The sequence below is a fragment of the Thermobia domestica genome, chromosome 14 (genome assembly GCF_964235325.1).
Source record: "Thermobia domestica chromosome 14, izTheDome1.hap1.1, whole genome shotgun sequence".
Classification (NCBI taxonomy): Eukaryota; Metazoa; Arthropoda; class Insecta; order Zygentoma; family Lepismatidae; genus Thermobia; species Thermobia domestica.
Genome location: NC_137467.1, coordinates 14,821,312 through 14,849,298, shown reverse-complemented (window position 1 = coordinate 14,849,298; position 27,987 = coordinate 14,821,312). Strand labels below are relative to the sequence as shown.

Here is a 27,987-nt window from a genome sequence, read left to right as displayed (position 1 = left end):
GTCCACCACCTCACATAACCTGGGATCGAACCAGGAATTCGTCACACCAAAGATGAGTCTCTACCAATAAGCCACAGTGCCATCCTAAGTTTTCATCTGGCTTCGGTTCATATATATTCTTAACTATTAACAAACACATTCGTTTATTTGCATGCACACAAATACAATTTATTTCCTTATAATTTGAAGTAATACAATGACCTGAGCACTATTTTTTCTAGTCTAATAAAATAACAAAACAATGCTCTTGATATCTAGAAATACTTCCAACGACAGAACGTATGAATGACTTATAAAATACAATTAGAAAAATAAGGCCTTATTATAATTAATATACGCTTTTTATATGTAGTACAGTATTTACTCCAAAAATTTTATTTCACAAATGGACTAGATTTCTTCATATTTTATGGAAAAAACTGCACTTTAAATCTATACATAATGTTGTTTATACGATCAGCAGATCCCTGTAAAAATGTAAACATAACCTGTGACGTCACATTAACAAGTCAGACCAAGGTTTGATCGTTGGTGGGCTCCTGTAGTTCGCATCGTGCGTTAAGCTGTAGGTTCACATGTCATATAGCCTCAGTGCTAAAACGGATCGCTAAACTTTAAACAATCCCACGAACCACCCAATAATAAGTCGCTTTTTTCTTCGTGACGTAGACAGCCATTTTCTGCAACGTACTTGACTATTTTTTTTCTGTAAGTAGAAAATATTACGCAGAAATTTTTAGTACATGCTATATTGAAGGCAAATCCTACTCAATGGAGTCATTCAATTAAAACTTATTAAGTCCGAAAGAAAATGCCCATTCATCACAAGGAAGACCAGTTGCTTCAGTGTGTACTACATCTTCACAACATCTAACACAACTGGCGAGAACAACTGCCACATCCAATGAGCGCACGCGCCATCTCTTGACACGTGATCAAACTCACAGGACTAACGTTTAATTTAAAACTAAACTAGCCACTGCCATGCACTCCTTAATGAATTGGTAAATGAGGAAATGTATTGGTTTTACATGAATCACTTTGTATAACTGTGCAAGACAGGCAATGACCCAATGTTACAAAATAATAGGGTATTATTGAATGAACAGGCAGGATGCATATTAATTAATGAAACATATTATTGAATGTAACCTTGAACTCATTAAACACTCGTATTTATTAATTTATTGGTACATGTTTCAATGAATACTTGCAGTCATTGTCGGTACGTATCAATTAAGAACCTGACACATTAAAAATGATACAAAATTTACCATTTTTCTTTTACTTATTTATTCGCAAGTGAAAGGAGATAATGAAATGCAACTTACCACAATCGCAGATAATGTTATTTTGCAATAGAAAATATGAACAAGAAGAATCTTCAGTATTGTCATCCATAGATATTACAGTGTTCCCATAATAATAATTCCTCCAAAATCTAAGTTAAGACAGCGACTAGAGGAACGAACTCAACTGCACTTGATTACGTATCATGTTGTTTTGGTATCCTGTGAACTACTTTTTAAATAACACTATTATTTAATTTTAATAACTCTATGTTAAAACTATTTTGTTTATTACAAACTAAATTCAACTATTATTTAAAAAATAGTTCATGCAATTCCAAGACAACATGATACATAATCAAGTGCAGTTGAGTTCGTTCCTCTAGTCGCTGTCTTAACTCAGATTTTGGGGAAAATGTTGTGGCAACACTGTAATTTCTATGGATGGTAACAATGAAAATTCTTAAAGTTCATATGTTCTTTGTAGAATAACATTATCTATGATTGTGGTAAGTTGCATTTCATTATTTCCTTTCACTTAGGAAAAACAAGCAAAAGAAAAAATGGTAAATTTTGTATTAGTTTTAGTATGTCAGGCTTTTACTCGTACGGGACTTTTTTTTTTTTTTTTTTTTTTTTTTTTTACATGGATTCGTGGACTCATATTAATGATAAATTTCTGTTAACGATTCGATAAAGTTCCATAGTTATTTCATAATATTAACGTTACCTGCATAGACAAACTCGCTGGTGTGTCAGCGAGTACTGTATCTTTCTCCAGGAAGTTCTGTAGCCTATTCCGTAATGTTTCTCTTTCATTCAGCAAGCCTTTATTCACTTTTTGAAGCTTCATCAATTCCTGCTCCTTGTCATTCAGCTTACGACGTAAGTCATTCATTGCATACTTGCTCTGTAACAAAAGTAGTAATAATTGTAATCAATATTGTATTTATTATTATTATTATTATTATTATTATTATTATTATTATTATTATTATTATTATTATTATTATTATAAACTGTGGCCATTTTATTCATTTTTAAAGAAAGATCCACATATATCCATAACAACATATTACTCTTCGAATATTAATAACAAGTAAAACTCCTGATTTTCTCCTCTCTCTCTCTCTGTCTATATAAACAGGAGCTTATATATATATACACAGGGTGGTAGGTAACTCCATCGACAAACTGGTATACGCTCTATCTAAATATCCATGTTTCAGAATTCACCGATACCAGCAAAACGAACGCACCATTAGTACTTAAAGGAGTATCCCTATACTTCAACTTCCTTTTCACAGTTCCTTTCACCGATAACGGAAGATGGTAAAACATGGATATTTAGATAGAGAACATACTAGTTCCTGTGTAATTCCTTAAACCGCTTCGGATAGGTCCTATAGTTTCTAAGTTAGGGAGTTTTGAAAAATGATTTTTCGAATTTTCAATGCATCATAACTCTGAAAGGAGGCATTTTTCGACCCATGTTTATTAGAACTTTTTTCTTTCATTTCGTATAAGGAATCGCCTTCCAAAGTGTCGGTGGAGTTATCTACCACCCTGTATATATATGTATAAGCAAAAATATCTTAACATTAAATGTGTGTTCCTTTTGTTTTTGTTTTGCAGATTAAACATGGAGTGCCAATATTCCATTGAGAAACGAAGGAAAATAGCTGCCTGGATGGCGGTTTTCCAGTCACCAGAATATACAAGAAAAATTCATAGCCGAGATCGGACGGCATGCACCTTCGTGTCTGACAATTGGTAGGATCTACGAGAAGTTTGTAAGGACGGGGTCCGTTCAAGACGACTGCAAGGGAAACAGGTAGAAAGAGATCTGTCCGAACTGAAGAGAATATCATCCTCGTCCAGAGAGCGATTGTAGCCAGCTTAACAAGTCCTCGTGCAAACTTTCTCTAGAGACTGACATTTCTCAAAGATCAGTGGTTAGAATTTTACGCTGTGATTTTGGAATGAAGGCATACCACTTACAGATTGTGCACCATCTCACAAAACGCAGACAAGCAAGCACGTGTGAATGCTGCACAAATTATCTTGCAAATGATGCGCATGGAGCCGGACATTTTGTTTATGTTTTCTGACGAAGCAACATTTCACATCAGCGGTCGTGTGAACAACCACAACTGTGTCACCTAGGCGACCAAGCACTCAGGTCATCGCTGCTATCCCTGCCCAAATGACCATACAATCAACAATGAGCAGACTCCATAAGTGCATTGAGCGGGATGGGTGCCAAATTGAAACCCTGTAACCAAATCCTTGCCTGGTAATTTCAGGTGAGTAAACTTCCATTTAACACATATATATATAACTTTTGAATGAAGTATATCTTCGTTACTGTAACTATTCACTGTAATTAGGATAAGGAGTGATAACAAGTCAGCTCTTAACTGTGGTAGCTAGCACCCCTCTATTTGAATAAAATGGGAACTTTGCCGGAAGAAAGCACCACTTGCAGCATACTGCGACTGAATTAGAAATACGAACAAGAATCATGAATTTTGCACCACTGCATCACGAATTTTTATAATTCACTCATATAGATTCACAGTGTTCAGTGACTTTTCTTCAGTGACATATAAAAGTAAGTGCCCAATTTTCCCGTTTGTATCGTGCGCATACAATTTGGTGTGGGAAGAGGTCGTTGCCCAAGACCTTCACATATAAATAATGGTTGCCATAGCTCAGCGGGAACATGGTCAAAAATGGGTCAACAATACAATGGAAATGCCCATAAGGCGCGCATGTTTTTCACATATTTTTTGAATATCGCTCAAAAGAGGGGGCGCGCTCCGTTGAGGTTTTATCGAAGTGAGACTACACATTGAACTCTACAAGCATTATGAGTTTCATCGCAGTCAAGCCTGCGCAACAGGGAAATAAATCGGGTCAAAGTCAGGGGACGTACCATCTCCGATGCTCAGACTGGCTTCATATGAGGCAAACCTCTCCGAAGCGAATGCCGTAACCACGTGTTGTATTTCCCCTGAGTGGAGTTGATATAGATGAAAAAAGTGGAATTGAATGGAAGTTAGGATTTTGCACATTGTGCACCATATAAAAAGAACAGAGATGTTCGAAAAAAAAAAAATGATCATTGCACTAGCGTAACATGTGCTATTGAAAGGTATAAAATGATTGATGTGTTACCTGAACTGAACTACAAGGCTTCCCTTACTCCCAGTACCGCTCAGGCAGTTGAGGTGGTTATTATGTACAATGCAATGCGTTAGACATAAGCATGCAAAAAGGGTTCAATTGTCGATTTCCTCATCCTCTGACTGAAATGGTTCATCGTTATCGCTCAAGAAACTAGATTTGTCTTCTTGTGAATAAAATAAATCATCAAAGAATACCGATGTCTTCTGACTTAGTGTAAGTTCTTTGCCCATTCCTAAGTACCAAATAACAACATCCAACTGTCCGTGCTCTATTTGCACAATGACAAAAATATCGTATAATGTCATCGTCCTCTTCCCGAGCAGGATCGTATAAAACGAAAGTGCAGTACTTTAATCAATTACTATGCCTTGAATATATATGTGCACGAACAAGGTAAGGTGTTTGCCTCAAATCAAGCCAGTCAGAGCTCTACGTCCTCTGACTTTGACCCAATTTATTTCCCTGTTCCGCAGGCTCGAGTGCGATGAAATTCACAGTGCTTGTAGAGCTCAATGTATAGTGTCACTTCCATAAAATCTCAACGGAGCGCGCACCCTCTTTTGGGCGACATTGAAAAATATGTCAAAAACATGCGCGCCTTATGGGCATTCCCATTGTATTGTTGATCCATTTTTGACCATGTTCCGCTGAGCTATGGCAACCATTATTTATATGTAAAGGTCTTTAGCCACGACCTCTTCCCACACTAAATTGCATGCGCGCAACGCAAATGGGAAAATTGGGCACTTTCGGAACATCTCCTTCGTGATATTACTTATTAGTTGCGCAATAAGTTCTTCAAAGGAGCAAATTTCATTATAGTTTGAAGAGTGCTTTCCTCACAGAAAAGTTCTAATACAAGGGAGGAACCTTAGCTATGTTTTCTGTATAGTATATGTTAGATGAAACCGAAAAAAAAAAGTGTTCGAGAACACTGAAACGGTCTGAGTGAAATAAAAAAAAAAATCCGTTCGAAACTTTTCGAAAATCTAAGTCCGTTCGAAACCCTGGTGACTCTGAATAACTTTGGACTGATTGCACGGTCTCCATACCGGCGACGCATCTTTCAAATGTCTGCCTTATCAACTGTATATGCTTGTCTCAAAGATTAGCCCATGCATGTCTCAGTGCAAGCAAAACAAGGTGAAACCGCGAATAGCTCATTAAATCAATTATAGTTCCTCAGATCGTATTTAGCTAATGGTTATTTTTACACATAATACGACACAATCTAAGGATTTAAGTTCACACACACACACACTGAACACTATTGTCGACCAATCTTTGCAATTTACCTGATAACTCATTCTTAAAAGCTGGATGGGAAATCAACTTGCTCAAAATATGATTTGCGAGCTTTTCTCACATCTTCATATCTGGATTTAAGTAACTTCCATGCTACTTTATAATTATTGTAAGATATGGAAATGGACTTCAAAAATACAGCAAGTTCCCCTGGTATAGCTGCCTTTAAATATTGCAACTTTTTGAGCATTCACTAACCGATTATTCCGAACAGAAAACGTAGGAAGTTGTAAGTCTGGCCACTTTACATCTGTGCAATATTTATTAGATGTATTTTCCTGTTTAGTATTAGGTGAATACATATTGTATAAAATTCCTAAGGGATCATCTAACTTATTTTGCACTTTATTAAATTCTGAGACATACCTAGCAAACTCACTTTCACACCTACAAAGATGAACTTTGTAATAAGCTCTGTGTAGCACGATCAATATACAGTTTGATACTTTATTTTCATTCACATTGTTTCTGGTGCTAGGGGTCCCGGGTTCGATCCCAGCCGCTGCCAAGTGAACTTTGTGGTGGACAAACATCGTGTGGGGGGGGTTTTCTCGGGGTTCTCCTGTTTCCTCCCACTTTCTTCATTCCACCATTTCAGTCATTACTCATCATCACGGTCTCCTTTAGCCTAACCGGCATAACCTTGGGACGTAAAACTCAAAGATTTCATTTCATTTTTCATTCACATTGTTTATCAATTTTGTTGCTTCAGGTTTGAAGACAATTTCCTTACCTACGAGTTCCTCCATTGTGTTATAATTCTGAACAAGTACGAATTATTACAACACGATGACAAAGCAATACGAACTAAAAGTACTGCGCCACAAGTTCTCACAAAAAGAATACATTCTGATCTGTTAGAACCATTCGTGAACTGTATTATTTTAAACACCAAGTTTAAAATGCATAATATGGAAGTTTTCTATTTATTTATTCTATTTATAAACACTTCAGTAAATACACAATTTGCTTTGCACAAGCAGCTACAAAATAGGTCGTTATACAGTCGCACACTTCACGCTGGCACTAAAAATTATAATCAATACAGTGTTGCCAGATACAAATGAAAAGAAAAATGAAGTACGGCCGAACAGATAATATATATATATATATATATATATATATATATATATATATATATATATATAAGGTGAACTTCGAAGGAGTGCACAAACTCTGGGAAGTGATTCATAACATCAAAAAAAGATAAAAAGTCATCTTACATATTGTCAAATTCCGCGTCGTGTAAGAGTGACAGGGGTGCAAACTTGGAATCGAAAATCGAATCCTGACATTTGGAGTGAAACAGAAAGATGTGCACAGCGTACACGACGCGGAATTCAACAACATGCAAGAGGACTCTTTGTCTTCTATTAATGTTACGAATCACCTCACGAAATATGTGCACATCTTTTTGTTCCGTCCCAATTGTCACAATTCGATTTTCGATTCCAAGTTGACACCCCTATCACACTTACACAAGGCGAAATTTGACAGTATGCAAGAGGACTTTCTGTTTTCTTTTGATGTCACGAATCACCTCCTGGACTTTGTTTACATCTTTCAGGTTGCAATAATTATGTGCTGTGTAATCCTGTGGGCAATAGTTTCTACTCGAACTTTGATTTTAACTGCTAGATCAGTCGAAGGGACTAACTGAAGATTGTTTTCTTTAAAATTGCAGGAAGTATTTTCTGTGCTAAATAGTACGAACTGGGAGCATAATGAACAATTTGCTAAAACGATGAAGGGGGGAGGGGGATAGTAAAAAAAGGCTGTCCCTATCTGTATCTGGGAGTGTTTATAGAGAAGAGGGTTCTTTTCCATAATAATACATATATTTTAGACGGGACAAAAAAGTCTTGTCCGTTTATTATGGAGATATCGCTATTGAGAGGTGTTCGTTAAAAAAGGTTTAATTGTAGAAGCAAATTCACTTTAAAAACGAAAAATTTACGACGGTGTATCAAAAAGTTCGTGCAATCACTTAGAAGGTGATAGACTTCGAACCCACTCGGATATGCAGTTTATAGTTAGATCCTTGTATGTTAACCATGCAAATTCTGGACTCGTTAGATTTTTTTTTTTTTTTTTTTTAAGGTAAATCACTAAAGGTGCGATGATTGACAAATTTGAGGCATGGAGCGTCATTAAATTCCTCCATCTTCAGGGAAAATCAAAGCAGAGCAGATCCTCGACAAGATGAAAAAAGTCTATGGAGACGAAAGTTCATCCTCTGAGATGGTATCCAAGTGGAAACGGAAATTCCAAACTGAACACATGACCATTGCAGACACACACTCATCGGACCTAGCAAAAAGTGATTTCTTTCTCTTCTCAGAATGGAAGCGTCCACTCTGAGGACGCCATTTTGATAGACATGACGTCATTTTTGAGGTTGAACTGTGGTTTCAAAGCCAAACTGCAGATTTTTACAAAACAAGCTTACGGAAGGTGAATAAACCACTGGTCAAAATGTTTCGCTAGGCACGGTGACAGCGTACAGAAGAATTAATACATCATGGTATCAGAATTCTCTAGAGTAGATTTGCATGAACTTTTGGATATCGCCTCGTAACTAAACTTGGAGAGTAGGTAAAAATCATATAATTGAAATTCAACTTCAAGATAACGGAAAAATAGTTTCCTATACAAATCACTGAGCTAACAAAGAAAGAAAGAAAAAAAAAAAGGATGGCGTAGGTACTCCACATCGTTAAGATAATCATTACAAACTTCCCGCTACTATTTGCTCATTCACTTACTGGATCAAGTTTAGGTGTACTGCTTGGAAAATAAGGATCGGTTTTCAGGATAGGAAACCTAGAGGATCGTTCAGGATATAGCTGTATGCCTGATGTAATACATCCATTTTGCTGGAAAAAAAAATAAAAGTATTAGTGAATCAGATCTATGTTGCATTTGAAATGCAAAAAGCAATCTATTTTTTAAGATAGTCAAAAGGTTAATTTCACAAACAGTTTCAAGGCATACTCGCCCCCTTTCTTCAGTGTGGCTGATTAAGTTTATAAATTTGTGAAATATTCTCATCAAAGAAAACAATGTTTAAGAAAATGCATGTTGACGAATTTGTCATTACATGATAAGAAGAATGAAAAAGATTACACTAATTAAACATAAATATAATGTTATATTACTCTACTTTTAATTTTTGAATTTATCACAAAAATAAATCTCTGTATAATATGAAATAACTTTAGCAATGAAACTAATCTTTCTGAATAATGTAGGTAAGAGTTTATATATATATATATATATATATATATATATATATATATATATATATATATATATATTCAACTGGGTCTATTAGCAATTATTTCCTTAAGACTTGTTTTCTGACACGTTATATCATATATACTAGGTGCAGTCAAAAAGTTTCCGGAATGTTGTACTTTAGGTATTTGTGATACAATTATAATGAACCTTGTACTGTACAGTCCTTAGGTTGCCTAATTTTGAATTTAACAAGTTTGAACATGTCTTAACAGGCAGTGTACGAGTAGTGTAGCTAAACAGAGGAGTGTGTGGTAATCAGTCGGCGCAATTTCACAGAACGAGCAACGTGTAAACATCAAGTTCATGGGCAAATTAGGAAAAATCTGATTGAGAGAGTCTGATGAGCTTAAAAACAGTTTAGCACCATCGGATGTTTGGACTTTTCCATTACGCCAACGTAGAAGAAATCAAAAGAACGCGACGCCAACGTAGAAGAAATCAAAAGAATGCGACGCCAACGTAGAAGAAATCAAAAGAACGCGTCGCCAACGTAGAAAAAATCTTGTTTAGTGCAGTCCTTAGGTTGCCTAATTCTGAATTTAACAAGTTTGAACATGTCTTAATAGGCAGTGTACGAGTAGTGTAGCTAAACAGAGGAGTGTGTGGTAATCAGTCGGCGCAATTTCACAGAACGAGCAACGTGTAAACATCAAGTTCATGGGCAAATTAGGGAAAAATCTGATTGAGAGAGTCTGATGAGCTTGAAAACAGTTTAGCACCATCGGATGTTTAGCCTTTACCATTACGTCAACGTAGAAGAAATCAAAAGAACGCGACGCCAACGTAGAAGAAATCAAAAGAACGCGATGCCAACGTAGAAGAAATCAAAAGAACTCTACGCCAACGTAGAAATTAAAAGAACGCAACGCCAACGTAGAAGAAATTTAAAAAAACGCGACGCCAACATAGAAGAAATCAAAAGAACGCGACGCCAACGTAGAAGAAATCAAAAGAACGCAACGCCAACGTAGAAGAAATTTAAAAAACGCGACGCCAACATAGAAGAAATCAAAAGAACGCGACGCCAACGTAGAAGAAATTAGAAGAATGCAACGCCAACATAGAAGAAATCAAAAGAACGCGACGCCAACGTAGAAGAAATTAGAAGAATGCAACGCCAACATAGAAGAAATCAAAAGAACGCGACGGCTGAACTTCGGAAGATACCAAAAGAGGCCTTTCGCTGGTGTTTACACTAATCGCAAGATCGCTGAAACAAGTGTGTGTGTGTGTGTGTCTGTTCTCAAGGGGCCAACTTTGAAGGCGATTAAGCAGTGATCGAAGTGAGATGGTATGCGGTGGTATGCCATATCACTTCTGTTTTTTCAGTGATCAAGCATACTGTCACTGAAGAGTAGATGCTAAATATCTTTAATAAATCTATTTTTATACAATTGACGAACAGCTTTTGAAGTAAAAAGATGTTATTTCTTATGTAGAAATAATTTCTAAGTTGACAACACCGACATTTTTGTTATATTTTTTCTACCTTTTGTTTTTTTAAGATGAGGTATCTCCAAAGAAGTTAATCTAGTTTATATCTTGATGTGCCATACTGAAATATTTCTCATGTATGCGGATATCTTCTTGCCTTAATGCATATAAATGGGGTCGTCTGCTGTCCGGGGCGGATCTTCCGAGGGTTTCAAATACCCCTCAGTCGAGTGGGGTCTGGGAGTTTACCTGCAGGGAATTGTTGATATAAAAACTCAATTTTAGAACACTTTCGTGTATAATTCTCTATAATACACCATTAGAGGATGTAACACTCCTTGCGCTTACAGGTTTCTTTTTTTTTTTTTCTTAGTGCGCAACAAATTCGTTTTGGTACAGTCCCGCGACGGGCGACATGACAGGCGTCGTGGAACTGTAGGCCTATGGTCGCCATTGAGGTATGTCCTCAAAACAGATAACGCATTTCAAGTCCGTTGAATAATAGGCTGGCATGATGGAAACCACATAATCACAACGCCCGGTCGGTTAATTGAGTATTACCGTGACGTAATGGATGGAATTATTCCAATACATGAATGCACTGTACGTGTGTACGAGCGAATGAACATCATCATCAGGGGCGGACTGGCCCACCCTGCTACCCTGCAAATGCAGGGTGGGCCCCCCAAACAGGTGGGCCCTCTCCAAATATTTTAAAAAGATGTGCTCAATTAAACCTACCAGCATCAAAAACATGGCAGGGTAACTCCCGCAAACTTGCGTTTTGCATAAAAAAAAGACGTAAAGTTAAACTTTCATGAACAGACCTTATTCTTCTTCACGTTTATCGACTTGAAAAGGTTCCGTCTATGAGACAATCAGGCCCTAAAACATTGCGGTGTTTGTGATACAGCAGCTGTTAAAAACGAGCACGTTAACTAATACTTTTTTTAAATATAAGAAACACAGTACCTAGGTAGATTTCAGGCTGTTATTGGATTTGGATACCATTGCCTACTCCGGTCCTTTTACAAAGCGGCGAGTGGCGATGTTTTAAAGAAACAATAGTTTCGTAGATATTATTATGGAAAGTGGAGGTGGAGCCGGAACTCTTTTGAACTGCATTATCCTCAGACCAAACTTCGAAGAAAGAAGTCGGATCAGGCTTCGTTGTTTTATTTTTTTAGTGCGGTAAAGCGAAAAGAAATTAGTCGCCACTATCAACGATTGTTTTATACAAACCTCAAATAATTACTATGAAGTTGCTGCCCTCGGCTCGTGTATTATTTGTATATTACATCGAAGAGCAAATCCGACAGCAGCAAGTCAATTATTGGAACACCAGTTACGTGTCGTTTGTCGTGGAAGACAGATGTGGTTGTGTCAGTATGGATGGTAGGAGTGATTGTAAGGTTACTGTAAAGAAAAAATATAAAAGTGGTGCTAAAAAGCGAGAACACAAACGAAGATGTGATTTACAAAAAGCTGCATCTGACCCAAAGCAACGTAGGCTATTTGAATCTGTGAAGCCCCAAGAAACTAATGAGCGTGATGTGACTCATTCGAGTACTCCAGGACAGTTGACAGGTATATATTTTTTTTTTTTGTTTGTTTTTTCTGTCTAAGGTGTTTATAAATTATAATGTATTCACCACGTCTTTGGATGATTTCAGTCAATTATAGCTTATCTTTTATGGCTATTTTTACTTGAAATTACACAACTTCAACAGGCAAACAAGAAATTAACTGAACAGTTTGCTGCCGCGTAGTGCTTTCAAACGGGTCAGATCAGGCTTTCATGGGTCAGGGGTCAAGTCAAGCCTGCTTGAGACACGGGTCGGGTCAGGTCACCTACGCTAGGGTCAGGGCTGATCTAGCCACGGGTCGGTTCGGGTCAACTTTCTTATGCGCCGTTTCGGCTAAATCGTCGGGTCGAGAGGGTCGGGTAGAGTTGAACGTCAACCCGACCCGACTCATGACCCGAATAGGTTTTAGCCGAAACGACGCATAAGAAAGTTGACCCGAGCCGACCCGTGGCTAGAGCAGCTCTGACCCGACCTGTGATCCAAGGAGGTTCGACTCGAGCCCTGACCCGATGAAGCCTGACCTGACCCGTTTGAGAGCACTAGCTGCCGGCACTGGGCTCAATAAGCGTTGGTGTAACTTCTAAAAGTGCTGAACACTTATGCTGTCAGTCAAATCAGTGTGTATATCGTGTAAATGTTAACTTCCCTTTAGCTATTTAAAGTTAATTTAAAATAAAAGTGTAGTAAAATGTAAAAATTATTTGTGATGTGCAAAGTAGGTATTCATATGAAAAGAGAAGTTGGAGCCAGCCGAGGAATGGGAAGAATCCACTAGACGATAGACGATATCTAATCTTTCTGCGACATGAAGATATATTATGACTTACTTATGTCAAGGAAAATCTTGCGTTTCGAAATCTATCGCAAATTTACCTCCAATCGCATTCTTTGTGTTGCATTGAGGCCACAAAGTTACAGCTTTTTCAAGTTTCCAACACTGACGCCATGTCTGTTGTCTCAGCTGACATGCTTCGGGGGGGGGGGAGGGGGGGAGTTGTCTGCTAAGAGCAGGGCGTACTTCCTCGAGATTATACAGCAATATTTAGACGAGTTTGTGTATGTGGGTTACAACATTTTCTTCTCGCCAAAAAGACAGGTACAGAAAGAGATTGCGGCACATTCACGAGCAGACTCCCGACTGAAGTAAGTGGTATTTTTTACGTTATCAAGGGGGAGGGAATCCCCAGATCAGCTATGACAAAATACGGATTTACGTTAAGTAGGGTGGTTGCAGGTTTGGTTATTTTTTTAAAGAAAAAAAGTTTCAGATATGTTATTTTACATGAAAACGCAATAAAAATTGCCTCAAAATGAATTAACGTTTCCCAAATGTCTATATCTCCTCTACTGCTTTTTTTTCTTAATATGATGGCATTTTCTGAAACACCAGTCTTTATTTTTTCGGATTTCCAGCAGACATAGGTAAAATCATATCAAAGTTAACTAGTTTGTAATTTTAAAAAATCTGTTGTTCATTCTCCGCCGGCACTGAATAGGCTACAAGCCCTTATTCCGTTGGAAAACTTGTGGGATACTGTTTATGGGTTCGAAGATGGACTTCTATATGTAATACATATGAAGAATGCCAAGTACATTTTTTACATTTTTATACAGTGGGCCCTCATTTCAGTTTAGCAGGGTGGGCCCTATGGTTGCCAGTCCGCCCCTGATCATCATATCATCTGATACTTCAACATTGAATATATTAACTAGATTATAATGCTACTTGAATTTAAATAATTGAGACCCTTTAAATATAAAGTTCTATTTACTGTTCAAATACATCAACAGTAGTAGCACCTGGAATATCAATGAAAATGCGAAATTTTATTAAGCAAATGACGTTTCTTTCAGGAATAAAAAGACTAGATTATAATGAACATGTTCCCTTTTACCAACCGTATTAACAGAACGTAGGAATCACAGAAGGTAAGTATCCATTTCAATAATATTTATACATGCAATATTATCAAACTTCAGAAGCCACTATGTTTGCTTTACCACAGCACGTATCACATTAGTGTACCAGATATCGTCTTTGCATTAAGAATCAATTGCACTTTTAGTACACTTAGGAAGATAAGTCGCATCGCCAGTTTCGAAATTCATACTTATTATTACACATTGTATTAACTTTAATTATACTTTATTTCTTTATATTATTAGTATTAACTTCTTTATATCAATAATTATCTTATACTATTCAATTACGTAGAAATGCAATGACTTATCACCTATATTATTGTATTAATACAGTATTATTTTCCTTTTAGGTGCAAAATGTCGTAAGCTGGTATTTCAATACTGAATTCCTAGTGGCAATGATGAATTAAGCTATTAGTAAAACGTTCATAATAACGTGCATGTATTCTTTATTATTTCTGTATTGGTACTCTCAACGATTCTACGCATGATAAATCGACTTTTGCTTCGGCAGGCCAATAAGATGCAAATTTACCAACTATAGATGATTGAATTATTTCCAGAATCTGTTTTAACTGTTGATTTTGATTATAATATGAAATTACAATATTTCTATGAATTTTTAATAATTAGCATTGTCCCTGGAGTTTTGAAGAAAAGGGGCAGAGCTCCTAAGCCTAACGTTTACAAATTCATGGTTTTTGAAAACATTTCTGCAGAAACCTAAATCTTCCAAATCAGGAAATTAATCAATAAAATTTATACTTAACTTCGCCTTTTAAATAAAATGCTTAGAAATCCCTGAGATTATTGTTCCACTTGGTGAGTTGTCAAATAATTTGTTTTAAAACTTAAACTTTATAGTAATTCCATACTTTTTCTTATATCGAAGTCACAAACAATATTCTTCTTCTTTATCTTTACTTGATTATAATTGATTCGGACCAAATTTCAAGTTCTCGTTATAATGTCACATAGTATGGATTGACATTAATCTCACTTATTATAACTAATAACAAAACAAATACTTTTAAAATTAAACGAACAATGAACAAAACATTAACATATTTATGACGGTGCAGGATTGTAATACGTACACCAAATGGTGGAGCATTACAAGGACACTCTTTTAACTTTTTTTTTTTCAGAAAATTGTTAGCGGGAATTCAGTCTTTCAATGTCCCCTCGCCCGTTACTAGAGAGCTCTCCAATGGTTTTCAGTCATTATGTAAATAAAAATGCAATTTTTTAGGCAACATACCTTCACTGTATTTCAACATTTAGATAGCCGGTATGTCGAGTCAAAATCGTAATAAAACATATCGTCTCTGCTTTTTTTACACTTCGAACACTGCGATTAAGTAAATGTGTATTTATATTAAAGTAATAAAGAGCTACAATAAAATGTCGAGAATTTTTTAGACTGCTCCTCGTATATATATATATATATATATATATATATATATATATATATATATATATATTAATACCCACAGTGAATTAGACATATGACTATATGTTTGACTTTGACTTTATGACATGCTAACGCTCATATCCTGTAGACCAGTGGTTGTATTTATAATTTACCCGTAATCCTCACCGACTTCCAGTAGGATCTGAATACCTAAATCCCAAATTTTCACTGCAAAGTGACCAGAATTACCAAGGACGAACAAATAAACTAAAAGATTCAAAAAAAAAAAAAAAAAAAAAAGTAAGTAAGTACACGGAATAAACAACCGTCAACAAACACAAATTGGTTAATTCAATTTAACGTTTTTTTTCAGCACTGATACTCTTGAGACGAGATTTACTGCTTAAAAGTGGATCCTTTTAATGTTCCTTTTTAACACCGATACTCTGAGACAAGATCTACTGCTTAAAATTGGATCCTTTAACGATCTTTTAAAATACCAAGACGATATATATTCCTTAAAATTGGATCCACTTTAACACCGACATTCTGAGACGAGATCTGCTTAAAATTGGATCCTTTTAACGTTCCTATTCAACTCCGATACTCTGAGACAAGATCTACTATTTACAACTGAAACATCGTAATGCGTTCATCAGAATGTCAATGTTCTCCTACGGGAAACTAAATCCAGGACCACTTGTATCAAAGACGTGAGTGTTAGCCAGTTTCATTACGTAATTACTATTAGCATTGGTAAGAGAGACGTTGTACTAAGAGCGGTTTTGAATCGCACTGAAATCGTATGCATTACATTCAAGACAGTAAGGAAATCGCATTGAACGAAGAACATTTTAGAAAAATGCTGTACTAAATCTCATGAAGATATAATAATAATAATAATGATAATAATAATAATGATAATAATAATAATAATAATAATAATAATAATAATAATAATAATAATAATAATAATAATAATAATAATAATAATAAATTAAAAAATAAAAAGTCCGAAGAGATGAAAGGATGATTAGAATAAAAGTGAAAGGTGGCAAAAGCCCAATCTTAGAGCCCACGGGTATTATTGTTCCCGCATTGGCACTTTTATATTTGTACTGTAAGCTCAGATACTTTCTACGCATACTTTATACTTATCTATCTATATATCTATATCTATCTATATATATATGGCGCCCAGGGACTACAAAACACTATTGTACAAGTTAAAATAAAGCGATATATATATATATATATATATATATATATATATATATATATATATATAGTGTTTCAAAACAACACCGACAACGTTTGGGAAGTGATTCCTGACACCAAGATAAGACGAAAAGCATAGACCAACTTGGATTCACAAATCCTTCGTTTTGGAGTTACAGGCTGCCGAAAACATGAGAAAATGAATTTTAAACGTCCATAGCTCCAAAACTATGGAATCTACCGTAGTCGGGTCAAGATTTCACTTAGGAATTAACATGTGCACCATCCAAACATACATGTTTCAGAATCCTAAGGTACTCATACAACAACTTTTATAGGGAGTTTTGCTATGGGCATATAATCTGAAGTACTCACCAACTACCTCTATAAAAAATGTTGTAGAAGTACTACAGAATTCTAAAACTTGGATATTTGGATGGGGTACATACCAGTTCCTAAGTGAAGTCTTGACCCGACTACGGTAGGTCCCATAGTATTAGAACTATGGATCTTTAAAGTTCATTTTTTCATGTTTTCGGCAGGCTATAACTCCGAAAGGAAGCATTTATGCACCCAGGTTGATCTATACTTTTTGTCTTATCTTGGTGTCAGGAATCACCTCCCAAACGTTGTCGGTGTTGTTTTGAAGTTAATCTGCGACGTTGCTACATAGTGAAATTTTGATCCCCTATAGTGGCTGATCCTATAGGATAAAGGAGACCCTAGAGGGTATGCCATTATATAGGAGTTTCGCTTTGTTTTGAATTGAAGAATAGTGCTCTGTTGTTCGTGGTCGCCATTTTAGAACACCCTATATATATATATATATATATATATATATATATATATATATATATATATATATATATATATATATATATATATATATATATATATATATGTCATACCTGAAATTGAGATCCACACTTAGAAATCACAAATCCTTTTCGGCATAAACAATTATCTTCATCGCCACAGACGCATCTCCTTTGTCGGTTGGATTGTAATACTTCCCTCGAGAACCCTGAAACTCTTTGTAAAGGCTCTACTTTCAAGCTTGACCTTAATCTTTGAGACGGCGAAAAATATAGCTTTGGACTTGGAGGACTGCCACTAGACGATCTACGTCGACCGTCACTTCCAGCTCGAGACGATCGCGGACTTCTTCTAAGGCTCTGTCTTGGAGACGGCAAATGGTTGGAACATAAAGAATTATGCTGAACTGTACTCTTATAGCTTTGTCTTGGTGACGTACGTGCTTCACCTCTAGAAGACAAACGAGCACTCGGTCTTCGTGAGTTATTGTTTCCAGTCCCAGATGAAGCACGAGGTTGTGTACTTTGGCGACCATTCGTTGGGAAAAAATTTCCTTCAAATTCGGAAGATTCTTCTGGTCCTGTATTATTATGGATGTACAGTGGGGAAACTTTACTATCAGGACCAGAAGACGGGGGAAACACATTAGAAGTATCCACATTATACACAACTTTCTTCCCTTTTTTTCCTGGTACAAGCGGTCGTTTTAACTGATGAGATGGGGTTTCCTTTTGCGGTGGGGACGTAACATTTAACTCAGAACTTTGTCCAGTGCCTACAACAGAATTCACTTCTGTCACAGGCTGCAAATTTACCTTTGTGTCTGTTTTACCAGTTTTTGCCCCACCATTTGGCGTCTTCCTCTTACGCGCAACCGGACGTCGAATATTCGTTGGTGACCTGTTTCGTGTACGAGGTCCTTTCAAACGCTTTTCCATTACATCGGAAGTTCCAGCAGGTCGTGAAAATCTTCTCGTTCTTTGTATCAACAAAACAGACGAACTCTCAGCGGGCGAGCAAGGGACTTTTGGAGCACTGTTCTTCCTGGACTTGACTGTTGGACGCTCTGAACTCTTATCTTTTGCTTTTTTACTTAAGCGCTCTATTTCCAACAACAAATCACGCTCTGTAAAACAAAACGTTTTTTTTTCTTTATACGAATTCCTAATACTGATATAAATAGGTATTGAAAGTAAAAAAATATGTATGACCAAAACTTAAACTTAATCTCAGAAATACCGACCTGTTTAAAGCGGTCATATGTACCAATTATAAATAAGGCAATTCGCCTATATATATATAGGAGTTTTGCAATGAATATCCCAGTTTTAAAGTATTTATTACATTTAACGTACAATTATAAATAATACGGTACTCGAAATGAAAGAACAATTCAATCAGTTTTTGCTACAAGTGTTTAATGTGAGCAACATTTGTCACACGACACACACCGAGTAGATAGGCAAGAAATGTCCATAACCTTTCCGTCTGGATATGGCACAAAATACATTCAATTTAGGGGAGTCTCGTTGCAACCGTATCATTTCGTAGAGATTTGCTGACTCCCAGATGCGAACATGTTCACATCGCTACTTAGCTGAAATGTCGGGGTCCCTGGTTCGATCCCAGCTCGCGCCGTGTGGACTTTGTGGTGGACAAACACCGTGCTCGGGGGTTTTCTCGGGGTTCTCCCGTTTCCGCCCACTCTCTTCATTCCACCATTTTATTCATTTCTCATCATCATCGTCTCCTTTAGCCTAATCGGCATACCCGTGGGACGTAAAACTTAAAGATTTCATTTTTTTAGCTGAAATGTCGATTAATCACTGAAGACGACATGATTCAGAAAATCTTCATCGTCATTTTGCAATATTTCCTTTGCAAAGTTGGCACGTAAACCGTAGTTTCTAGGTTTTAGCAACTGCAAATGATAAGGACGTAGTTGTAAGCGTCTCCTTAAAATTCTCCACACAAACGGTTGCACTGTAACTACAGATTTAGTCTTTGTAAAATGTAAAACACAAGAAAGCTTTTTGCTCACTAGTCGCCATCTTTGCTACTAGCGCTTACTAACGACGGATAGAGGAAACAATGCATCCGCATGCGTGCGTACAAAACTGTTTGAGTTGCTCTCTGATTTTATGTATCATTCATAATTGTAAGTTACTGATGACTTCATAATCTGAGTATACAAGAATACTCTGCATAACAGGGTTAACTGATTCCAATAACCTCCAGTACTATCCAAAACTGTGTTAATCAAGGTAAATTACGATAGGTTTTAATTGAATTTTGTTCTTCACAAAAATTTAGGTTAAAAAACAAGCTTAAAAATGACAAACAAAATATTTTTATTAATTAAATAAACTCTGGTAACGACAGAAAAGAGGATCACGCGAAACTTACATGTATGGGGTATAGATAGTCACGGATATCCGTTAAATTTTATGTGCATGGGATATAGATAGTCACGGTTATTCATTAAAAATATATATATGGGATATAAATAGTCACGGTTATCCGTTAAAACTTACGTGTACGGGATATAGATAGTCACAGTTATCCGTTAAAATTACGTGCATGTGATATAGTCACGGTTATCCGTTAAAAACTTACATGTATGAGATATAGATAGTCATGGTTATCCGTTAAAACTTACATGTATGGGATATAGATAGACATGGTCATCCGTTAAAACCTACGTATATGGGGTATATAAAGATAACCAAGAAAGTTCTGTCGCTTTTGTAGAGGTCTGTGTTCAATTGGCCCTCACACCGTAAGTTGAATGCGAATGGAGATAAGGCGAAGGTCAGTTGTTGGTGTTGGTATATCCAACATACTATCTGGTTGTGGTAGTTCGGTTACACCGTGAACTTGCGTAAGGACAGAGTGAACATGGGTCCTCCACAGAGCCTCAAAGAGCGTGTATGCTGTATGAGTTCAAACTGGGGTCAAACGCCGTTGCAGCGAGGCGGAAGATATGCCAGGCCTTTGGTGATGGTGGCATGACTACGTGGTCAGTGCAGTGGTAGTTTATCAAGGTTAAAGACGGTGACGAAACATTCGAAGACGCATCATGTACCGGAAGACCAACACATACAAAATGAAGATCTTCAGGCAGCAATTGAGGTGAACAGTGGCCAGACAAATGAGGAACTGGGGCCACAATTCACTGTGAGTGGAGAAATCATTCGGCAGCACCTCCATCAACTTGGTAAGCACTACAAGTTGGGTCGATGGGTTCCACATGATTTGACTCCGGCTCAAAAGGCAAAGCGAGCAGATACCTGTGTTTCTTTGCTGTCTCGTCTAAGGAAGGAGCCATTTCTGGACACGGTGTTAACATATGATAAGAAGTGGGTCCTATACGAAGCTCCACGGCGCCGTCATCATTGGTTAGCATCCCATGGACCGGTTCCAAAACAGCCGAAACCAGCACTGCACCACCAGAAGAAGATCCTCCTGTGTGTTTGGTGAACTGCTCGCAGCATTGTGCATCGGGAACTACTACTAGTTGGTCACAGCATCAATGCAACTGTGTACTGTCAGCAGTTGAACCGAGTTCAAGAAAAACTCAAAACTCTGGAGCCAGCACTTTTGAATCGCAATGGGGTCCTCCTGTTACAGGACAACGCTAAGCCCCACGTGGCTAGGATGACCCGGGACACCATTCTACGCCTTGGATGGGAAACATTATTGCATCCGCCATACATCCCGGACATCGCACTCTATGATTATTACTTGTTCCATTCCTTGGACAATTACCTTAGAGGACGCCAGTTTTAATCCCTAGTAGAGGTGCAAAATGCACTTGATACCTTCTTCGCTTAACGACCCATCAAGTTCTAACGTGATGGAATCCATGGCTTTCCAGAACGTTGGCAGAAGGTTGTCGACGCTGATGTGGACTACTTTTGATCTTCTAGATACGTCTTAGGTGACATGTCGATGTTTGAAAGTGGTGAGTGAAAATGAGACAGAACTTTCTTGGTTACCTTGCAGATAATCACGGTTATCCGTTAAAACTTGCATGTATGGGATATAGATATCCACGGTTATCCGTTAAAACTTGCACGTATGGGATATGGATAGTCACGGTTATCCGTTAAAATTTACATGTATAGGATAGAGATAGACATGGTTATCTGTTAAAACTTACATATATGGGATATAGATATTCACGGTTATTCGGTAAAACGTTAACAAACTGACTCCATTAACGAATTCGATCAGAATAATCGCTCTGGCTATCTACCAAATAAATAAATAAATAAATAAATAAATAAATTACATTTATGGAATATGGGTTATAGACAACCACAGTTAAAGCCACCCTTACCCATTAAGGTGTTAACGAACTGATTTCATTAAAAAAAAATTATCGAGATAATCGCTCTAGCTATCTATTGCAGAAAATGTAATTCAAAAATTAGCTTCCGTTCAAGAGTTATCGTGTGCATTAACGGACGAACGGACGTACTACCAACATAAGCTTGTAAGTTTGACTGTATGATCCTAATAAATGTTTTAAGAAAATTATTGATTATGTGGGTTTCACATGAAATCTCATTTATTCTACGACGACAGTTGAAAATTATTGCGGCGACATGAATAATATAGTTTATCTATTTTGTATAAAGCACTTCACCCGTCAGTCCGAGGGAAACAAATACGTTTCTGGAATATGTAGGAGAATTGTCTCATAATCGTCTGGGTCCGATCGCTTTAAAGATGCTGGTACTACACAGAGAAATGTACTATATCAACATGCCTGATTTACTAAATATAAATTAAATTTGAACTAAATTTATATTTACATAAATGTTATAATCATAATAGTTATAATAAGTGATTTATTAAATGTCAATTTATTATATCCTAGATTAAATATGATGATCAACTATTTTTTTCCTAAAAAAAAAATGATTGCGCCTACTAGGAAGTCCTTTTTATGGATGTAACATGTGGAGTTCCACAAAGAAGTATATTGGACCCTTTTCTTTTTTCTTCTTGTATATATAAATGATTTACCAAGTTTTCCGCCCAATAGCTGTGTTCTATATGTGACGACATAACTCTTATAAATTCGGCCAATTGTGTAAATAATGTACAAATTATGAATAATAAAATGTTAGAATTTAATTACTGGCTGAACCATGAGCCGAAGAAGGGCTGTGACCGAGTGGCAAAAGGAAGCCACTGTCTTCCTCCATGAAAACGGACATACCTTGCGGGAGGTAGTGAGTTCGTTGGCGTATCCGAATCTACAGTCAGTACTGTTTATGCACGGCAGAGGAAGTCTGGCAGAAACCAATCCTCTCGGAGCAACAGTGACAGGAAATCCAACATGTCCAAACGCAACCATAGCCGTCTGAGGATTTTAGTGACTTCTAAACGGTTCCAAACCCGATAGAAACTGTTGCAGGAGAACAATGCAGGATCCAATCGTCAAGTCTCTCAGTGAACCCTGCGATGAGAACTGCATGGTGTAGGCACATTCGGTCGTGTTGCCAGTGTACATTCCAGGCTAACATACAAAAGAAAAATCGCCTGTCCACGCGAGGGAACACCGTCACTGGTCTAGAGACCAATGGCAACATACCCTCTGGTCAGACGAATCCCGGTTCTGTCTCTATTCTATTGAGGGCGCTCCAGGATGTTGCGGCGGGCCGGAGAAGCCTACAAAGCTGAAGGTGTGCAAAAGGGCTGTACAGGATGGGAGTGGTAGTGTCATGTAATGGCAGTGTATTTTGAGTGCTGGTGTGGGGTCCCTTGATAGAGGTGCCCAACTGCATTGAAGGCTGTGGATTACGTGTCCATTCTGAATAATGAGGTGTTGCCATTTTTCCAGTTTCTGCGAGATGGTCACATCCCAGAGTCCCAGTATCAAGAAAACAACTGTACCGTTCATCGAGCCAGGGTTGTGCGGGAATGGTTAGATGAATATAAGGTGGACACCCCACTTCTCACATGGCTTGCGAATTCGCCTGATCTCAACATCGAGAAAATTTGGAACATGTTGAAATAGGCCGTGAAGAGGAGACATCACTTCGACATTGGCCGCTCTGCGGGATCAATTGTTCCGGACTGGGTCAAACTGAAGTTGAACGGCATCCTCTCCGATACTGACAACATGCCACAGAAAATCAAAGCTGTAATCTGCGCCCATGGTGACTTAAGACCTTATTGACCAATAAAGGACGCACTTCCTAATTTTTTGTCCAGGGTGCTCATTACCTTTGACAATATCTATTGTAACAAATGTTAATTAATGACATCAACAAATATCTTATCTAGTCACAATAGCAGTGAGGAATTATTTTCGAAGATGGTATAACAAGAATTGTCCAAGCAATTTAACTATCCCAATAACTTATAAGGTTATTCAGATATATATATATATACAGTGTGTTTGAAAATGAACTCCCTAGTTTCAATGTGACCTAGAATCTGTACAAAGTGACATACACTATTCTAGTTTGTGGTGTTTGATTCATCAACTCTCCAAGTTCAGCTCCCCTGCAGTTAGCAGGCCTGCTTGACCTTGAGACGGCACCAGTGCTGTTTTTCTCCTGTTTCCTTAGTTGAGTCCAGACAGGCGTGGAGTGCAGAGCAACTCAGCAACAATGTGTGCTCCGCAACAGAAAGCGCAATGTGTTATTTGGCTTGTGAAAACTGAGTCAGTTATAACAGTGCAACGTAATTTTAGACGTCAGTATGGTGGTGAACTACCTACAGCAAAAACTATTCGTCATTGGCTAAAGTCTTTCAAGGAAACCGGTAGTGTTTTAAAAGCAAAATCACCAGGTAGCCCAAGAACTTCTGAAGATGTTGTTGAACAGATCCGTGTTTCTTGTGTTCGGAGCGCGAAGAAGTCATTGGCCAGACGTAGTCTACAATTAGGAGTGCCTAAAGGTACTAAGTATGATGTTGAACGTAAAGACTTAGGTTGCGCGCCTACAAATCGCAATTGTTACACGAAATTAAACCTACTAATAAAATCGAAAGGTATGAGTTTGCTGCTGACTTTCTACACAGAATTGATGATGATGTCAATTAAAAAAAAAAAAAAAAGAAAAGAAAAAAAGAAAGAAAGAAAAAAAAAGATTCTCTTTTCTGACGAGGCTACATTTCATGTCAGTAGAACAGTTAATCGTCATTTACGGGAAAGAATCGTCGCGGCGGTTGGGGCAGTTACACTTGAAATGTTGGTGAATATGTGGCGAGAAGTGGAATATCGTCTTGAAGTGTTCAGGGCCACAAATGGATCCCACGTTGAAATCTACCAACATTAAAAAAAACTTGAAGGAATTCTCTTTTATGATATGTACTCATTGATGTAAGTTTTCATTCATTTCCCAATTAAATTTATACTTAAAACTAGGGAGTTCTTTTTCAAACACCCTGTATATATATAAATATAATATATATATATATATATATATATATATATATATATATATATATATTATATATTTCGAATAAAAAAAGATATATGTCTACTTCTAAAACAAGTAACCCAACATAATGCTTAACGTATTAGTAAAGAATTTGTGGTGAAGAATTGGCGAATAATAAAGAATGACTGGAAAGAAAAGGAAGTCACAAAGAAGAATGATGGCAAGTGTTGAATGAAGCAAAGTCCAAAAAAGTCTGTAGAGTTGGATTGTAAGGTAAGGTAAGGACAAAAATGATATACAATAAATGGAAATATCTCGTAGTTGATAATGGAGTATTCGTAGAAATCTAGCAGGAATAGGCTATAGCCCACATCAGCCGAACTGGAGGCTGGCGTCAACCTATGAGTCAGTAGCACGTTGTTGCCAAACGTCCGACGAAAAAGCCAGCTTTCAGCAGACAAATGTTCCATACTGGTTTCACTAAATGTAAATGTAGTCTTAATAACTAGACTACTGTTGTACTTTCTCAGAGTAGAGTTCACCAATAAACATAGGACAAAAGATTATTTCGTTGAACTAATTAAGAACTTACACACATATGCAATAAGTGTTATTTAATGTCGTCATAAGGTTTAGTCTTTCTACACATAAACATAAACATAAATAACATAGATATGCTACAAAACTTGCAGAACAGACTAGAGCACTTGAATGTTGTTTATAGTTGTTATAACTTTTACGTAATATCAAATATTAAGGCACTGACAATATTCTTGGATTATTTACCATATTGTAACTATCTTCAACTTATTTCCAATCATAAACTGATTTTCAATAAAAATCATTATGTTTACTAACAATTGCTTATGACGCTACAATGAAAAAGATATGAACAACAATTTACGTTTAATTATTACAGTGATAAGTTTCCTAGCAGTGATATTTATTTACGGACAGTAATTGACGAATTTTGAGAGAGATTTCCTTGAGCTACACGGTACAAAACATATAGTTTACTTAACTTTAAATCAGTGTAAATAAAATTAAATTCACAAATTTCGTGATGAATCGTCATTATTTGTGTAAATTTTAACACCTCTCTTCAGCACCACGGCTATATGAGACAATTTAAAGTGGAATCCAAACCAACGTAACGGGTTGAAATTTCAATGTTCTCTAACGAATAATCAAGCCCCGGTACCCGTGCACCAAAGATATAATAAGCTAGCCACTAAACAAGCGCGGAGGCAATTTTCTTGACTGAAAAAATAACTAATTATAGTTGTCAATAGCGATATATTCCTTGTTATGTGTATAAGTTACATTAAGTTAAATGTTTATATTACTAATTTATAATTAAGAAAAAATGAAATGAAAGCTTTGAGTTTTACGTCTCACGGTTATGCCGGCTAGGTTAAAGGAGACGATGATGATGAGAAACGAATGAAATGATGGAATGAAGAAAGTGGGAGGAAACGGGAGAACCCCGAGGAAACCCACACACATGGTGTTTGTCCACCACAAAGTTCATTTGGCGGGAGCAGGGTTTGAATCCGAGACCCCATGCACCAGAGGTGAACACTCTACCACTGATCGTCCCTTTCCCCCAAGGCACGGCACTGATTATCTGTAATGATGTATTCAGTACACAGCATAACGAATTTACACTACAACTTCCTCCAGCTTAACATAATACTGCTATTTTCTAGTATTATATGTATCACGAAACAGCCATACCATTAGCCGTCAGCCGACTAATTCTATCTTCCAACATTTTCTGTTTTTCTGATTGGGCATCGAGTATTATTTTGAGTTTACTTTCATGCACTTTAGCTTCTTTCGATGCAGATACAAATTCTTTCATTTTCTGCAACAGGCAAGTTAAATGTACCTCTTTGCCATCAAGTTTGTAACTGTCAATACCCAACATTTCCTAAATTTACAATGAAAAAAGGGTATAATTACTAAGCATACGGACATTACATAATTATTCTAATTGTTTTATTAATTAAATTAACAAATGCTGGCGTCTATCAGATTATTTGTCAATGCAATAGTTCCAATATTGAGATGACTAAAAAGAACACAGGAACTAGAATAAAATAATATGTAAAAGACGCAAAAGTTCAGGATTTCACGGTTCCTAGCTTATCAAAAAATGTAGGTATAACCAGATGCAAAAGTTTAGGATTTCACGGTTCCTGGCTTATCAAAACAGCTAGGTGTAAACAGATACAAAAGTTCAGGATTTCGCAGTTCCTGGCTTATCAAAACATCTAGATATAACCAGACGCAGAAGTTCAGGATTTCGTAGTTCCTGGCTTATCAAAACATCTAGATATAACAAGTCGCAGAGTTCAGGATTTCGCAGTTCCTGGCTTATCAAAACATCTAGATATAACCAGACGCAGAAGTTCAGGATTTCGCGGTTCCTGGCTTATCAAAACAGCTAGGTGTAACCAGATACACAATTTCAAGATTTCGCAGTTCCTGGCTTATCAAAACATCTAGATATAACAAGACGCAGAAGTTCAGGATTTCGCGGTTCCTGGCTTATCAAAACAGCTAGGTGTAACCAGATACAAAAGTTCAAGATTTCGCAGTTCCTGGCTTATCAAAACATCTAGATATAACCAGACGCAGAAGTTCAGGATTTCGCAGTTCCTGGCTTATCAAAACATCTAGATATAACAAGACGCAGAAGTTCAGGATTTCGCAGTTCCTGGTTTATCAAAAAATCTAGGTATAACCAAAGCAAGTTTCAGTTATTAAGGAAACGTCATCAGTAGAAATAAATGCATTCGAACCATATTACATAAGAACAAAGCACTCAACGTTAAATTTCGAAGAAAGGGACCTCGACTAGCACTGAGATTTATTCACAAAGTGCTTCATTCAAAAATACAAACTTCTGTAGTGTACATGGGCAATTTGTATAAAAGTAGATTTGTGTTAATACAACTAAAGTACGCCCTAATATTATTCCTTAATGCAGAATAAACTTTCCAATATTTCTGTTTCATACATGAGTAACCTTTAACAAGGATTGTAACTCAAATCTTTCAGGTTATCGCCCACGACTATGCCCTTTAGGCTAAGGAACACAG

The 27,987-nt window shown here is 36.9% G+C and overlaps 1 protein-coding gene across 5 annotated transcripts in view; it reads right to left on the bottom strand.

The window, feature by feature from the left end:
* LOC145669542 (uncharacterized) overlaps positions 1 to 27,987 on the bottom strand; it is a 505,866-nt gene that overhangs the window by 378,451 nt on the left and 99,428 nt on the right. For 3 of the 5 annotated variants that reach the window (XM_081737727.1, XM_081737728.1, XM_081737729.1), the window contains 4 exons: positions 26,618 to 26,813; positions 17,570 to 18,603; positions 8,552 to 8,662; positions 2,020 to 2,199 (listed from right to left, as the gene is read on the bottom strand). In XM_081737727.1, the coding sequence (XP_081593853.1) occupies positions 2,020 to 2,199; positions 8,552 to 8,662; positions 17,570 to 18,603; positions 26,618 to 26,813 (1,521 nt within the window). The remainder of the gene's footprint in view (positions 1 to 2,019; positions 2,200 to 8,551; positions 8,663 to 17,569; positions 18,604 to 26,617; positions 26,814 to 27,987) is intronic. The other 2 variants (XM_081737730.1, XM_081737731.1) reach the window with 2 other exon arrangements.